We start from the raw sequence: 17854 nt of genomic DNA on the forward strand, positions 1-17854 counted from the left end.
AGAAGGATAGCTGGCATTCTCTCGGCATGTACCCAATCAATAATATCAATGATCCGCCGGACATTGTCCGCCGCCAACCGCCCCGGGACGAAACCCACCTGGTACCTAGGCACCTTTCTGAGTGGACCCTAAGGGGGCCTGCGCCTGGAGGACCAAATTGGCTTGGCCTGACTGGCCAGATATGCTTTGTGCAATAAAAGGATAAAATCCGGGAAAATTGAGAAGGACCACACAAATCCCTCTCCAGGAAATCAGGATCCCCCCGAGCCTCCTCGAGGCTAGAATCGGCCAGCGACAGCACTTGCAGGAAATCCCCTCCCCCTGCCGCTCTCCCCTCCGCAGCTGTGAAAGTTTTCGAGATGGCTGCTATTCCCGCGCTTATTGGGAACAGGTCGGCCGCTTCCCCTATAGCAGCTGGTGACCTGTCATCACAGATTCCCGACGAACCCTCCCCACCAGAGAGGCAGTGGGAGCACTGGCCGCCCGTGGAGAGTGGAGAGCAGAGCCCCCTGCACACTAAGCTGCGGATCACATGTGGCATGGCCTGACTGCGCAACAGACGTCAAAAACATCAAAACAGGATCGGAAGCCTCGTGACTGACTGAGTGCCCTGCCTACTCCTGCCCCCAGCAACGGGATGAGCGCTGGAACAAAACAATCACCGCTTCTCCTTACTTTTACTTTTTTTTTTGTATAAAGTTTACTGATAAGAAAGAAAAAAGTTTACTTCCCTGAAGAAGGTTAGCAGAGGCTTCCCACGATCGTCGCTGAAGGGGAGAGAGCTGGGCCACCGTCACCCCCGGTGTTTCCAAAAGAGCATATTTGGGGTCCCCAACCCCTGCTCGTCCTCAACCTACTACCAGAAGGGATGGTCCCACCAGGACCTGCCAACCTCCTGGGAGGAAAGTCTAAACAACGTCCAAGAAAGCACAGTTGCTTACCTGTAACAGGTGTTCTCCTAGGAGAGCAGGATGTTAGTCCTCAGGAATTGCACCCGCCACCCCATGGAGTTGGGTTCTCCTTCCAGTTTGTTGTTGTTTGTTTTTTTTTACAGCAGGATTTTAGTCCTCATAGGTGGATGACATCATCCGACAGAGCCTAGCACGGAAACCTTTTTTCAAATTTTCTAGAAGCTTTGTCCAGCACACTGAGCATGCCACTATCTGCGCATCCAAGCGAAGTCCCTCTTCAGTCTCGTAACACAGAAAAATACGATCGAAAAATAAAACAACAAACTGGAAGGAGAACCCAACTCCACAGGGTGGCAGGTGGGAATCTTGAGGACTAACATCCTGCTGTCCTAGAACACCTGTTACAGGTAAGCAACTGCACTTTCTCCTAGGACAAGCAGGATAGTAGTCCTCACATGTGGGTGAAGACCAAGCTCCAGGCTGTCTCTGAAATAGGAAAAAAAAACGGGCACAACACAACTGTGGCTCTGCTGGTTGGCAGGAGACTGCCTGGCATCAACCAAGGGCTCTAGGCTGGAAGAGTAGAGTTCAGGTGTGGAAAAAATTGCGCAGGACAGACTGACCAAATGCACTGTCCTGTCACCCATCCTTGTCTAAGCAGTAGACAAGGATGGGTGACAGGACAGTAGCAGTAGTGAGCCATGAATGTTGCGGCCCGACAAATTTCGACAATGGGAACTGCTCGCAGATGAGCCATCTACATCGCCAAGGCCCACACCAAGTGAGCTTTGATGTGGCCAGTCAGCTGAAAGCCTGTCTGCGCATAGCAGAAGGCATTACAGTCTGCCAGCCAGTTGGATAACGTCTGCTTACCCACCGCCATACCCAACCTATTGAGATTAAAAGACACAAAGAAAGCCAAGGCCCTGTTGCAGTCCAAGGTATGAAGAGCCCAGTCCCCTGGATGGAAATGAGCCCTAGGGAAAAAGGAGGGCAAAAACAATGGAGTGACTGACGTGGAAATCAGTCAGTACCTTAGGCAGAAATTTAGGGTGCATACTGCAAGACCATACAATCATGAAAGAACCTCATGTAGGATGGGTACGTGACCAAGGCCTGAAGATCACTGACTCTACGAGCCGAAGTAATTGCCATTAGGAAAATGGCTTTCCAGGTAAGGAACTTTGGATCACAAGAACGCAGTGGCTTGAAGGGAGGACGGATGAGCCATGCCACGACAATGTTAAGGTCCCAGGACGCAGTAGGGGGGCCAAAGAGGGGGCTTCAACTGAAGTAAGCCCCTCATAAAACAACCCACCAAGGGCTGCGCTGATATTGACGCACCTGCGACACCTAGATGGTATGCACCAACCACACTGAGATGGAACCTGACTGAGCCGGTTTGAAGTCCAGACTCTGAAAGGTGCCACAAGTAGATCAAGAGTTTGGGAAGGGTGCACGTGAATGGAACCAGTGCATGCCCCACACACCAGATGGAGAATTGTCTCCATTTCAAACTGTAGGACTTCCTGGTGGAAGGCTTCCTAGAGGCCACCAGGACCTGGGAGACATTGGCTGAAAGGTTCAGGGGCTGGAGAATTATGCTCTTAGTACCCATGCTGTGAGGGCCAGCGCCCGGAGGTTCAAGTGGCACAGGGTGCCTTGGTTTTGAGTTATCAGATCGGGTGCAGTCCCCAGCCAAATGGGATCCCTGATCAACAGATCTCAAAGGAGAGGGAACCACATCTGTCGGAGCCACAAGGATCATGGTGTCCCCCCGTCCTGTTGAAGCTTCAGCAGGGTCTTCAAGGGGAGGCGAAGAGATCAACATTTGGGGTAACCCACTGATGGAACATTGAGGGACCACTCGTGTGGCTGAAAGGAGCAGCTCAGCCAGTCCGCTAGTACATTTAGCGTCCCAGGCAGATATGTCGCCCAGAGGGACATCCCCTGCGACAGAGCCCAGGACCACACATGCACCGCCTCGCAACAGAGAAGAAATGACCTCATGCCTCCCTGTTTGTTGATATATCACCTTGCCACTTGGTTGTCCGTCCTGATCAGGACTTCCTTGTACACCTTCAACACCCACAGAGTGTAGCAAATCACACAAAGCTCCAAGAAATTTATTTGGCAGTAGGCTTCGCTGGCAGTCCAGAGACCCTATGAGTGGAGGCCATCCACATGGGCTTCCCAGCCCTGAGGGGACTCATCGGTTGTGAGTAGTACTTGAGGTGATGTCGTCTGGAAGGGAATTCCCTGTTGCAGGTTGGAGATACTGTCCCACCAGGACAGGGATGTCCTCAAAGGCTCCTTGACCGAGAGAGAAGTCTCGAGGTCCTGTGAGGCCTGTTGGCATTGCATCCTCAGGGTCCACTGTGCCCCGCGCACGTGCAAGCATGCGAGAGGGGTAACATGGACCGATGTGGCCTAACAAGCGGAACAGAAAGCCGGCTGCTGCACACAAAGGTAGCCAGCAAGAGGAGGGCAAGGGCCCGGGCGCGAGGCAAAAACACTTTGGACTGCACCGTGTCCAACCTGGCTCCTATAAAGTCCAGCTGAGGAGACAGGCGGAGTTGAGATTTGGGGTAGTTGATCACGAACCCCAAGGATTGCAGCGTTCGCACTGTAGGGTCAAAGCACTCAGGGCCCCTGTATGGGAATTGCTCTTGACCAACCAGTCATCCAGGTATGGGAAGACATGAACTGCATGATGCTGGAGGTACGCAGCCACCAGTGCTAGACATTTGGTTAAGACATGAGGGGTGGAAGCCAGCCCGAAAGGCAACACCTTGTACTGATAGTGTGTCTTCCCCACCATGAAACAGAGGTATTTTCTGAGGCTGGGGAAGATGGCTATGTGATCCTTCTTGAGATCAAGGGAGTAGAGCCAGCCTCCTCTTCTGAGGAGAGGTATCAGCATACCCAGAGAGACAATCTTGAACTTTTCTCTTAAGAGAAACTTGTTCAATGCCCTGAGGTTGAGGATGGGATGCTCCTCTTTGTATAAGGAAATACTTTGAATAGAACTCTTGGCCCCGCTGAGGGTAAGGAAAAGGCTCCACCGCTCCTGCTACGAGAAGGGGGGAGAGTTCTGTCCGAAGTATGTCCTGCTGGGCGGACGAACCCCAGTATGGACATGGGGGAGATGTACCTGGGAGTTGGCTGAAGTTGAGTCAGTACCCCTGATGAACCATGGCAAGGACTCATCGATTTGAGGTGATCTCCTCCCAGCGATGGTCGAAGCTGAGGAGCCTGCCTCCCACTGGGGGATCTGGTGTCTGGTGTATGCTCAGCTAATTCGTACTCCCTCACTGCCAGTCAAAACTCCATAGCTGGGGCTTGCAGGGGCGCTGGCTGAGGACTAGGGTGCTCGCTGTTGGCGAGGGCAGCCCCTAGAGCTAGCTTGTGGTGTGCGAGCTCGGGAGGCCGGAGGATAATATTCCCTCTGCCTGAAAAAGGGCTTTCTGGAATTGGGCCTGGATGATTTCCTGGCAGAAGAAGGGGCATTAGAAGCACTAGCGGAGAGCTGTTGAAGGGTGTCATGGTGGTCCTTCAACTGGGCCACTGCATCTTGGACCTTATCCCCAAAGAGGTTGTCACCGATGCAGGGGAGGTCAGCCAATTTCTCTTGCACCTCTGGACAGAGATCAGAAGCCCTGAGCTAGACCATCCCATGAGCACCGATGTCCACGGTGGCTACACGAGCTGTAGTTTCAAAGACGTTGAAGGTGGATTGCACCTCGTGCTTGCCAGCCTTGAAGCCCTGCAGGACAATAGCGGAGAGCGCCTCCTTCTGCTGCTGCAGTAGGGTCTCTGCAAGATCCTGGACTCGCTTCCATAGATTACGGTTGTACTGAGTCATGTACAACTGGCAGGCGGCAATCTGGGCAATAAGCATAGCGCCCTGGAAGACCTTGCAGCCCAAGGCATCAAGCTCCCTATCTTCTTGCCCCGGAGGGGCAGAGGCGTGAGTACGGGAACATCGGGCTTTCTTGAGGGCGGACTCTACAACCACTGACTGGTGGAGGAGGTGTCGCTTCTCGAACCTCACGGCTTGTTTCACCAAATAGGTGGCATCCGCCTTCCTATTGACAAGGGAGATAGAGATCAGGTGCTCCCAAATCCGAAGGAGGTGGGGTCCTGGAAAATGCCATGATCTCCTTAGGAACATCGACAAACTGGAGTACTTCCAGCATCTTGTGTCGCGCATCCTCCTCCGTGAGCAGTTGGAAGGAGATAGCCTTGGCCATGGCCCTGACAAACCCCGCAAAGGACAGATCCTCAGGGGGAGACAGACACCTTTCCTCAGGCGGGGAAGGCTCTGAGAGGGGGTCATCTGAGTAGTCGGAGACAGACTCCGTGGAATCATCCCCCCCATGGGTCATAAGGCACTTCCGTCCTCACCAGGGCGAGCGCGATGCGGGCGAGGCCTGTGGGGGATATCAGCCCTGGGCTCCAATGGCTTCGGAGGCCTCGAGGGCACCACGGAAATAGACGACTCCCCTGGGGGATCAAAGGCCCCTTGGGCACTGGTTGCATTGGTATGGCGCCTAAAAGGACGTCCAGATGCTCAAGCAGGAGTGCTAGGATAGACGGCGGAGCTCGGGCACCGGCATAGAGGCCGGTAGCACAGCCAGCTCGACACCCTGAAGAGCTCTGAGCACCGTGGTCTGAAAGTCCGGTGAGGCCAGGATTGAAGGAGGGGGAGAAGGTGTCACTGGCTCTTCCTTGGGTCTCCGAGGTGGCACGGTACCCAGCATCGATATCGGTGGGAAACGCCTGGGATTCCCAGGGACATCGGTGGCAGTACAGCCGTCGCAGTACTGCACCAGAACCGGAGCCATGCGCCGACGGCAACTGATGTCGATGCTTGCAGGATCTCCCATGGTGCTCGCCCCGATCTTTCCCTGGCGCCGAGGTGGAAGATCCCAATGTTCGGGACATCAGTGAGACCATGGAGAATTGGTCACTGTTCCCACGATCTTTTGAAGAAGTGAAAGAGTAGCAGCGAGATGGAGCGAATCAAGGGGCTCCCCGCTACCTCTTGGTGTCAATGACTCCAACATGAGTGTGGATGGAGCAGACTTGGAAGAACCAAAACATTTCTCCATCTTATCAAGTCGTTCACAATGGCTTTTGGGGGTCATCCAATCACACAGGCGACACCCACAGACAGAGGATACAAACCTCATGCGGATCCGTGATGGACATGGTCCGTGGGCACCAACAAAAACCAGTCGACACCATAAAAGTTATCTGGCGTGCAGTCGATGACCGATGGTCACCAAGAGGCGAGGTGTCAGGAATTGACCACAAAGAAGCGATAAAACAGCAACTTTAACCTATCATACTGAGAAGGCACCGACCGCGAAGGGGGACCAGACGATAGAACCGGGAAAACAGACACTTTTTAGCAAAAAACAAGAAAAGAGTGGAGCTCCATGAATCGCGAGGCAACTGCACCGCTGAAAAGAAGAGACTGAAGGGGGACCTCGCGTGAACGTGCAGATAGTGGCATGCTGGGCATGCTCAGTATCTAGAAACTTTGACAAAAGTTTTCTGTGCCGGGGTCCATCGGATGATGTCACCCACATGTGAGGACTACCATTCTGCTTGTCCCAGGAGCATACCTAATTCCCTACTACTTTTCTTTTTTTTTTAAACTCAGGTACAAAACCACAGGTTTTGCATAGCCTCCATCTGCTGGAGACAGAGAAATACTGAAGAGATGCAGGTAGCACACCGGGTTAAGAGGAGGTGCCTACGAAGCTTTCTCTGTCTCCATCTGCTGGAATGGAGGCAAAACCCAGGAATCTGGACTGATCTGGGTACGTATAAGGAAACAGATTTTATATGAAATGAAATGGGATTTCTAAGAAATAACTTTCAAACAAAAGCAGATTTTTAAATGATTAAATACTCACAATGAAGTATTATTTGTCAAATAATCTAAGACCTCCTGTAGTTTAGCCGATGGTGAAAACTCTATATTTTGGGGGAGTTGGCTGCAAGCTGGACAATTTTCCTACAAAAGATGTTCAAAGAAACTTAGTAACAAAGTAGATAATGGTGGATACAAACTAATTGGTCCAGCAATTCTGCCCAATTATTCCAGTCCCACTGCTAAGGAATATCCCAATTCCCAGGCATAGATACTTGACTGCTTGTAGGCTGTTTCTTTATTCTCTAATTCATTTACAACAGTGACCATGCTTATTTCTTGAAAGTAAAGTAACACTAAATATCACTAAGCTAAGAAATTAAGCATTAACTGCCTTCTGCCAACTACAGAAATACAAAGCTTTCAAATTAGACAGAAAACTAAACTCAGTTTGTCAGGGCTGGAACTGCCAAAGCAGTATAATCCTCAAGTTTTTTTTAATTAAAGAAACAAAAATCCAGTGATTACATTACTTTATCTCGGTACTGTCTCCATGTTCTGGCACTTGGATTCCACACTGGGTATAGGTAGGTGAGTAGGGTCAAGCTGGGATGACATCCCAAGCCCATGTGTAATCAGCGATAGACCAAAATAGTCCTAGTTTTATGACCATTTGGAATTTCGTGTTTTTAAACATTTGTCCCACTAAATTTATTTTCCTAAAAGAAGTTGACTGGGCTAGTGCAGGGGTTCAGTGGCAGTGCCGCACTCTGCCATGAGAAGGACACAGTTCAATTCTCAGGTTCTTTCTTCTGTTCCCTGAGACAGCTGTGGAGCCAGCATTCACAGGCAGTGTGAGATGGGAGTCTCAGCAGTAACAAATGGGCAGTAACAAATGGGCTTTGAAGAGAGCTATTGTCTGTTGGCCTGGCCAAGGATCATCACTACAATGGCTGAGCTGGATTGGGGGTTTATAAAAAAATAAGGGAAAACACCTGGATAGCTACAAATGAAGGCTGATAATGATGTAGCTCTGGAGGCCAAGTCCAATTAAACTGGAAGCCCAAAAGATTAGGAGAAAATTGCGATTAAAAATACAGTACTTAGTGTCAGCTAGTACATTCTTAAGTATTGAAACTTCAAAATTCAAGAGCTGTCCAAAAGAACACACACCTGCTTTTTGGTCATACTCACCTTTCTTTCAGCTTCAAAGGTGTATGTATACAGCCCATCTACATCATTAAATACCAAGTAGTTGTTGAGAGGAATGTATGCACTGTAGATATATGTAACAAAAAATGTTAATTTTACTTCTAAGCTTCTGTCTATAAAGCTGTATAAAACTGAACTTAGAAATACAAAATGTAATACCTTGTGGCTATTTTAAAAACTTCTGTGGCACATGTAGCTGAAAAAAGAAAAAAAATGCATTGTTTTTGCTGTATGAAAATGGTAAGATGCATATTTAATGGTAATATTGTGAACGTTTATATACCAGGTCTTCCCAAACTATGGTCAGGACCCCAAATGGGGTCACAAAACCTCAAATGGCAGCGCTCTTCAGGTGCCAGAAGCAGCAGTATTCATAGTGAAGGCAGCATGGGGCCCATGAGCCAGTACCTAGTTGCAGGCCTTGCAGTGGTCCCGCCCTTGCATGAGTTTCTGCGGTAACAGGAAGTCCTGCATAAAAAGGAATTGGGACTGCTGCAGGGCCTGTGAGCTTGCATTAGCTCACAAGCCCTGCGCTGACCTTCATTACTAATGCTGCTAACACTTGCAGATCAGTCAGGCTTAGCACCAGCCCTGAGGGGAGAGGAGGGCTAAGGGTGTACTGGTTGATGGAGACTGTTGCCATTCCTCTATTCTCATCCACCACTGACTCTACCCAAGAGAATAAATGTTTCCCTTGTCATCAGCCATTCTTATCAGTTGTCATCCACTTTTGGTTTATTGCCCAAAGGAAAATATTGCTGCAGAGCTTGGCTGGAGGTTGTTTGAAGGAGATATTGAAGATGCAGGAGGGCTTTGAGGGATGGATCAGCTGGAAGCAGGACTGACTGTAGAGGGTGAGAGGGGGGAATAAAAGCAGGTCAACTAGAGGAGAGGAACTGGGGAAGATGTGAGAGAAGGGTTAGGAGGTAGGTGAGAATGGGAAATGAGAGAGGAGAAAAGAGGATCAATTTGGAATTATAAGACCATCTTGGGATCAGGTGGGGGGTGGATAAAATAAAGGACTGAAAGGGGTGAGAATTGCTGGGGGACATAAGAGGGGATCAGCTGGAGGGGCTGAGGTTGAGAGAGGAGTTCCTATGGAGGGGGGTAGCCTTTGAGAGGATTGACCAGAGAGGGTGGAAATTGAGAGTGGAGTGATTGATAATTTGTACTGCTTGTACTCTGGGGTCATGTGAATTTTCAAGTGCTAAAATAGGATCTCATTGGCTAAAAATTTGGGAAGTTCTGATATACACAATTTTATTAAAAAAAACAAAAAACACAAAACTTTCATCAAAACTCCCAATAGAAACAATTGGAGATATTACTTATCTGATAATTTCTTTTTCCTTAGTGTAGACAGATGGACTCAGGACAAGTGGGTATATGCTCCCCTGCCAGCAGATGGAGACAGCAAGCTGACGTCACAGTATATACAACCCTGCAGTGACTCCAGCCTGCCAGTATTCTCTTCAAAAGCAGCTGTGGACAGACTAGCAAAAAACTTGATTAAAAACAGATAACCAGAACTGTACTCAACCAACCATAAACACTGAACTCGCATAAGATTCTAGGTACCCCAAGTTAGGGACTGGATGAATACTTACCAGTAATCCCTTAGGATCTAGAGCACCACAGGAGGACTATGGACACACTCATGCGGTAGCCAAGGGCGAGAAGCTGAGTCCATCTGTCTACACTATGAAAACAAAATTATCAGTTAAGTAATTTCTCCATTTCCTATCATGTAGACAGATGGACTCAGGACCAGTGGGATATACCAAAGCTACTCCCCAACAGGGTCGGAGGCTACCCGCAGTCTAATCAACACTGCACATGCAAAGGCTGCGTCCTCCCGGGCCTGCATATCCAGACAATAAAACCTGGAAAAAGTGTGTAAGGAGGACCACGTCGCAGCTTGGCAGATATCGATGGGAGATAACAGACTAACCTCCGCCCATGCCACCGCCTGAGCCCTAGTAGAATGAGCCCTAACCTGAGTAAGCAACGGCTTTCCAGCATCCACATACACGGCCATGACCACCTCCTTAATCCATTGAGCTATGGTAGCCCGCAATCCCGGAGCGCCCTGCTTACTCCGGCCATGGAGAACAAACAGGCGATCCTTCTTTCGAAAAGACTCAAAGACCTCCAGATACCCTGCACGACAAGACGCTTAACATCCAAGGAGTGCAAAAGGTGAAACTCCTCCACATCCCTGACCTTATCCAGGGATGGCAAGGAGATGGACTGATTCAAATGAAAGTCTGAGACTACCTTTGGCAAGAAGGATGGAACAGTACACATCTGTAATGCCTCTGGAGTCACCCGAAGGAATGGCTCCCAGCAAGACAAGGCCTGCAGCTCAGAAATCCAACGCGCAGAACATATAGCCACCAGGAACACAGTCTTCAAAGTCAATAACCATAAGTAAAGGCTACACAGTGGTCAGAAGGGTAGGGCCCACCAAAAAGTCCAGCACCAAATTAAAACTCCACAATGGAACCAGTAACCTCAAAGGATGTCTAAGATGCTTCACTCCCTTCAAAAAACGGGCAACATCAGGATGAGACAACAAAGATACACCATTCACCAGGCCTCTGAAATGGGCAAGAGCTGCAACCTGCACCTTCAAGGAATTAAGGGCCAAGCCTTTATTCAATCCATCCTGCAAAAAATTTAGAATGAGCGGGATCTTAACTGAACTAGGAAGAATACCCCACTCCTCACACCAGGCCTCAAAAACTCTCCAAATCCGCACATAAACCAAGGAAATGGAGAACTTGCAAGCGCAGAGTAAAGTGGCAATCACAGCAGAGGAATAACAGGCTATCCCTCTCAAGGGCCAAACTGTAAGACAGAATCAAGGCAAATCCTCGTGAAGAACCAGTCCCTGCTGAAGCAGATCCATATGCAGCGGAAGATGAAGGGGGGCCTCCACCAGGAGTCGTCGCAAATCCGTATACCACAGACGCCTAGGCCAGTCCGGTGCTACCAGAAGTGCTAGACCCCTGTGGCCCTTGATCTTGTGAATTATCCTGCCCAGCAAGGGTCATGGAGGAAAGGCATAAAGCAATCTGACCTGTACGAGAGCGTCTATTCCCATGGATCTCTGTTGCAACTGTAGAAGCAAGGAACCTTCATATTTCGAAAAGTCACCAGCAGGTCTAGGAATGGAATGCCCCAACAATCCACAATCAGCTGAAATGCCTCGGCTGACAACACCCACTCTCCTGGGTCAAGACTCTCCCTGCTGAGAAAGTCTGCTCTAATGTTGTCTTTTCCTGCAATGTGCGAGGCTGAGATCATCTGCAGATGATCTTCTGCCCATACCATCAGCTGGTCTATTTCCTGCAACACTTGCTGGCTCTTGGTTCCTCCCTGGCGATTGATATAAGCCACAGTCGTCACATTGTCCAACATTTATTTAACATTTTTATATACCGACCTTCATGAAAAAAATTCATATCAGATCGGTTTACATGTAACAAGGGGTACTGCTTGGTTCTGCAGCCTGTGGTTGAACTACAAGCATGCCAGCCGTACTGCCCGGGCCTCTAGTCGATTGATGTTCCAGCGGAACTCTTCAGCATTCCAGCGCCCCTGGGTCGTTGACTCCTGGCAGTGAGCCCCCAACCATGGAGACTCGCATCTGTCATGAGTACCAACCAGGCCGGAGAGACAAGGGAACTCTCTTTCTCAGATGATCCTCCTGCAGCCAACACCGGAGATGGGAACAGATTTCCATTGGCAAGTGGAGCCGAACCGCATAATCCTGAGACTGCGGGTTCCAATGAGATAGCAGAAAGCGAAGAAGAGGATGCATATGCGTTCTTGCCCATGGCACCACTTCCAGGGTAGCTACCATCAAGCCAAGTACCTGAAGGTGGACACCAACTGACGAACTGTTCATCAACTGACGCACCTGAAATATCAATCTCTGGATCTGAACTTCCGGTAGGAAAACTCTGTCCTGTCCCGTGTAGAACCGGACCCCCAGATACTCCAATGACTGGGATGGTTGAAGACTGCTCTTGGTCAGGTTCACTATCCAACTGAGCTCCTGCAATAAAGAGATCACCTTGTGTGTCACCAGGCGGCTCTCATCCTGAGACTTGGCTCGTATCAGCCAGTCGTCCAAATACAGGTGCACCAGGATTCCTTCTTTTTTCAAGGCCACCGCTACCAGCACCATAATCTTAGAAAAAGTTCTGGGAGCGGTGGCTAGACCAAAAGGCAGCGGCTGAAACTGATAATGGCGCCCCAACACCGTAAAGCATAGAAAGCATTGGTGTTCCAATTGGAAGGTCAGAAAGCTGTGTCAGCTGACCAATTTCGCAACCAAAGATAACGCCTGGCCGCTATCACCAAAGCCACTCCCTTTGGCCAAGGTCCGGACTAAATCACAGCCTGTGTCTGCAAGAAAGGTGACAGCAGGCTCCATAACCACTCTGGAATTCCGCCTGAGAGAGAAGCAGACAAGATCTCACCACTAGGGCGCAACAGAAGGCAATCTGTAAATTCATCGCCACTGCCTCAATGGCTTGCTTAAGAATAGCCTCAATCCTCCTATCTACGGAGACAGTCGTCTGCTTAGACACGGCACATACCAGAGCATCCACTTTGAGAAAATGCTCTCTCTCAGCCAAATCCAGGGGATACAGGCCTTCCAATGTCCAACCTTCTTTAAAATTTGCCTCTGAGGCATCCCATTCCAGATCAATAGATTCCTGGATGGCATTCATCACCAGGAAAAAACAAGAGGCTTTATGTAAGGAAACCAAAATGGGATTCTTCCTTGACTCTGACATAGTATCCAAACCAGGAACATCCAGCTGTTTCAAGGTCTGAGAAATCAGGGCTGGCAGTTCATCTCTATGAAAGAATCGCAACATGATTTGATGTGGTTCCAGCCCTGGAGGAATTTCCCCATTTTCCAGGGATTCAGGATCAACCTCATCATCAGTGCCATCCAGACTCCTGTCGGGAACATCCGTAGGGAGCCAAATTAAGCTCCGGTGCTTAAGCATAGGACTGGAAGAGGGAGGAGCCACTGGCTGAGGGTCCAACCAGACAGAAATGAAGGAAGCTGAGGACTGTGCCTAAAGAAAGGCAAGAAAAAGCAGCCAGGTCCAGACCAAGCCCAGAAGGAACTAGAGCTGGTCCCACAGAACTGCCCTTGCCAGCGGAGGAGCCAGTCAAGGAAGAACCAAGAGCTGGCATCCCCCCATCAGAATGGGAAGAGCCAGGCTTAGCTAAATCCAAGGAAGACAAATTCTCCCTGAGCTTCTAAGCAGCGCTGACACAGGTTAGAAGCCAAGTCAGGCTGAGAAGCCCTAATATGACAGGCAACACAAATAGGAAGATGCTTAGGCTTCTTGTTTACCAGTGTCATCGCTGTGGTAAACATGTGTCAGAACGGCTCATGCTCAAAAATGAAATGTGCCGAAAAAATAAGCGCCTAGAAGAAAGCACGGCAAGGCACATGCATAACCTGTGCACCAAGTTAAGTGTGTAAAAAAAGTTTGTGTGTGTAAAAAGCGCACCCAAAAAACGAGCGCCCGACGGCCCATAGGGGGCAGCAGAATACAAACAAGAGCGCGCAAATATAGCCGCTGCGGCCTACCATGCAGCATGCAAGAAAAAAGCCTAAGTGCAGGATCTAGACCACAGAGGGCCATTCAACCTGCCAGGATGCCCAGTTCCCCAACCCCAACAGAAGCAGAAATGAACGTCGGCACGGTGCGCCGAGAATGGAGACTGGAGGAAATCCTGAAACCCCTCTGTCTCTGATTCAGGTAAAACTTTCTCTTTTTTTTTTTTTTTTTTTTAAATCTTACCTGAGCTCAGCACTTACTGGCTGAGTACAGAGACATTCTCCAGCTGCGGGGGGAGAAGGCATCTGCCGTAACTGCCGCACTTAGCCTCCCGCACTCTCTGCCTTTCAGCTGAACTAGCAGCTAAGTCCACACCAGGAAACCCAGCTACTGGACCAAGGCACACGTCTGAGGAACCACAGAAAGCACCTCAGGAATTCTCAACTCGGGGTGGGACCTTCAGGTATCACTGCAGGAGAGTGGGGCTTTGTTTTCCTGAATTTAGAATTTCATATTTCTCCTTTCAAAAAGCTCAAAGCAATCCCCATGGGGAGATGCACATCCACCATCTGCAAGAGACAGAGAATACTGGCAGACTGGAGTCACTGCAGGGTTATATATAGTATGACGTCATCTCTGTCTACACACTAGGAATCAGTTGAAAGAAAAACAACAAAGTTTTTGGGCAGACTTGATGAGTCAGACTAAAACATGTTGAACAGGTTTTTATTTATTTCAGAGAATAAATATTTAAAGCTTTTAAAACTTCTTCGTCAGTTGCACTACTATAGATGTGGACACTTATACTAATCGTAATCAAGACCCTCTGCAGGCATTATGTGTAATTTTCAAAGGAAAATGTAAATGTAATATACCATAGTAGCAATTTTCACAAGCCCATTTACCCATGTTAAATGCACCTAATGCAGGCAAAATCAATTGACAATTCAGTAGCATAAATTGTAGCAATTTTCATAAGTTATCTAATATGGGCACATACAAAGTTGCTACTGTAATTTATAACCTGCGCACAAACATGTTCATGTATGTAAAAACTGCATGCCACGCAAGTTCAGACTTATCCATATAAGTAGCATCACTTATCTAGATAAGTTCAGATTTATCTGGTTAATTAGTGGCAAAGCTATCTTACATAGCCGAATAAGTCCAAAAAGCACTACTTAGATGAACAAGAGGTGCTTTTCAGACATATCTGGCTAAGTAGGACATGCTGCTTCTTAGCCAGATAAGCCAGAACTTGTCCAGATAAATGGCATTATTTATCCAGATAAGTTTAAATGTGCCCATCTAAGTAGCGGCAAAGGTGCTACTTGGCCGGATAAGTATGCGCAAATGATATACCCACATATTTTAGCTTCAAATTTTAAAGGGATACCTGAGTAGATTTTACACGCATTATTTAGAAGCATTTATCCCTGTAACTTGGCTTTTGCATGTGTTAAGTCAGGGGATTTTCTGACATGCATGCGGCAATGAACTAACCAGTTTTACCAATTAATCTACCACTGGGCACAAATGAACTGAAAGACATCGTCAGCCAATTCCCATTCTCCTGGGTCGAGAAGATGGCGACTGAGGAAAGCCGCCTGAACATTCTCCACCCCGGCAATGTGAAAAGCCACTATGCAAGCCAAGTTCTGTTCTGTCCACGCAATCAAGAGACGAGCTTCCAACGCTACTGGTCGACTTCTGGTTCCGCCTTGACGGTTGATATAAGCCACCGTGGTCGCATTGTCAGAAAGGACTCTGACCGCCTTGCCCTTGAGAAGCTGAAAGAATGCCTGTAGCGCCAATCAGACTGCTCTGGTCTCCAGATGATTGATGGACCAACGAGCTTCCTCCGGGGATTACAGCCCCTGTACCGATTTTCTCAACACACCGCTCCCCAACCGGACAAGCTGGCATCCGTCGTGATCACCGTCTAGATCGGAACTACCAAGGGAACTCCCCGCTTCAAGTTGACCAGGGATAACCACCAATCCAGGCTGGACCGAGCGTTCTCTGTCAAAGGCAGAGCGAAATGGAACTGTTCCAAAACTGGATTCCATCAGGACAGCAATGCTGATTGTAAAGGCCGCATATGAGCGAAAGCCCACGGAACCAACTCCAGCGTCGAAGTCATGGAGCCTAGGACCTGAAGGTAATCCCAGATCATCGGAACACATTTGGATAACAAGGCTCGTACTTGGCCTTGGAGTTTCAGCATACGTTCCTCCCTGAGGGACACTGTCCCTTGACGTGTCTCGAACAAAGCTGCCAAAAACTCCAGTGACTGAGAGGGTACCAAATGGCTCTTGGCCTCGTTGACTACCCAGCCCAGCTATCTCAACAACAGAAGTAACCGGTGAATCACCTCCTGGCAGAGCACTTTTGACTTCACGCGAATCAGCCAATCGTCCAGGTATGGATGTACTAACAATCCTTCCTTATGCAACTGAACAGCTACCACTACCATAATCTTGGTGATCGTCCTGGGAGCAGTGGCTAGTCCGAATGGCAACGCCTGAAACTGATAATGGTTCCCCAACACGGAGAACCTTAGGAACCTTTGATGATCTGCCCGGATCCCGATGTGTAAATATGCTTCGGTGAGATCTAGGGACGTAAGGAACTCCCCGGTCGGACTGACGCAATTACTGAGCGTAACGTCTCCACATGGAACTGAGGGATCCGCAGACATCTGTTGATTCTTTTCAAATCGAGGATGGGTCGGAAGGTTCCCTCTTTCTTGGGCACTACGAAGTAAATGGAGTAACGGCCTCTTCGAAGCTCCACGGAGGGCACCGGAACAATGGTGCCGAGGTCGAGAAGATGCTGTAAAGTCTCCTTGACCGCCCGGCGTTTTGCTGCAAGACCGCAGAGTGAAACCAGGAAGCATTGGCAGGGTTGTCGTGCAAAATCTAACGCGTAACCATGTCTTATCACAGCGAGGACCCACTGATCCGACGTGATTTTGGCCCATTCCTCTTAAAATAGGGACAGATGACCTCCCACTACTGGAACCGAGAAATGGACAGGCTGCACATCATTGTGAGGGCTTGCCGCCTGGCACGTTCTGGGTGGAGCCCGGTCTACCGAAACGGCACCCGCGAAAAGGATTGAGAGTATGTCTGCTGCCTGCTGGCATTGTGGCGAAAGGAAGAAACGGACCCCCGGGAGGTCCAAGGTCTCCGACTTCCACGAAATCTAGGTCTGCAAGCAAAAGACCCTCTCGACTTGGTCTATTCTTCTGGCAACCGATGCACCATATCTTTGCCTAAAGACTGGATCAGATCTTCCAGCTCCTTGCCAAACAGCAGCTTGCCCTTAAAAGGTAAAGATCCCAGCTTATATTTTGAGGACACATCCGCGGCCCAGTTACGGAGCCACAATAAACAGCGTGCTGACACTGCCGACACCATGGACCTGGCCGACGTGCCGAGCAGGTCATAAAAGGCATCCGCGCTGTAGGCAATCACCGCCTCAAGGCGTCCCGCTTGGAGCGCTTCCTCTTGTGAAAGCGAGTCGTTGGCTAGGAGCTGTTGGACCCAACGAAGACCTGCGTGCAAGGAAAAATTACTACAAATAGCCACTCTAATTCCAAGCACGGAAACTTCAAAGATCTTCTTGAGCTGAACTTCCAGCTTGCGATCCTGCAAATCCTTAAGGGCCGTCCCCCCGGTAACCGGGATTGTTGTTTTCTTTGTGACCGCCGCCACCGCAGCATCCAATTTAGGAACTCTTAGTAGCTCCAAGGCATCCTCCGGCAGGGGATAGAGCTTATCCATCGCCTTCGCCACTTTAAGGCCCAAATCCGGAATATCCCATTCCTTGAATAGCAAATCTGTTGCTGAAAAATGGAAAGGGAAAGCCAAGGGCGGACCCCGGTGGCCTAGCACTATGGGATCCGTAGCCCCTAATCGAGACTTTTCCTGGGGCAGCTGGATCTCTAATTCTCCAAGGATAGCCGGGATGAGCGGACCCAGTTCAACCCTGCGAAACAGCCTGACCACCTTTGGGTCGTCGCCATCCGTCCCATGGGACGCTCACAGACCTTTCTGCAAAAGCTTGGCATCCCATTCCACCCCCTGCAGTGGTGGGATGGGCAAATCCTGGTTGTCCTGGTCATCCGTGCTGGAAGAGGTATCCGTGTCCCCCACCGGTACCTGTGCGCGAAAAGGACGCTGTCCCCCCGAGGGACCTGGTTCCTGGTCGGGCCTGGCTCGCTTCTGCGTCTCCGGCAGAGAAAC

At 49.4% G+C, this 17854-nt stretch overlaps 1 protein-coding gene across 7 annotated transcripts in view; it reads right to left on the reverse strand.

The window, feature by feature from the left end:
- Positions 1 to 17854, reverse strand: part of UBA3 (ubiquitin like modifier activating enzyme 3) — a 73941-nt gene that overhangs the window by 16365 nt on the left and 39722 nt on the right. For all 7 annotated transcript variants that reach the window (XM_029601074.1, XM_029601072.1, XM_029601075.1 and 4 more), the window contains 3 exons: positions 8167 to 8203; positions 7990 to 8071; positions 6839 to 6939 (listed from right to left, as the gene is read on the reverse strand). In XM_029601074.1, coding sequence (XP_029456934.1) covers positions 6839 to 6939; positions 7990 to 8071; positions 8167 to 8203 — 220 coding nt within the window. The remainder of the gene's footprint in view (positions 1 to 6838; positions 6940 to 7989; positions 8072 to 8166; positions 8204 to 17854) is intronic.

The sequence above is a fragment of the Rhinatrema bivittatum genome, chromosome 4 (genome assembly GCF_901001135.1).
Source record: "Rhinatrema bivittatum chromosome 4, aRhiBiv1.1, whole genome shotgun sequence".
Lineage (NCBI taxonomy): Eukaryota > Metazoa > Chordata > Amphibia > Gymnophiona > Rhinatrematidae > Rhinatrema > Rhinatrema bivittatum.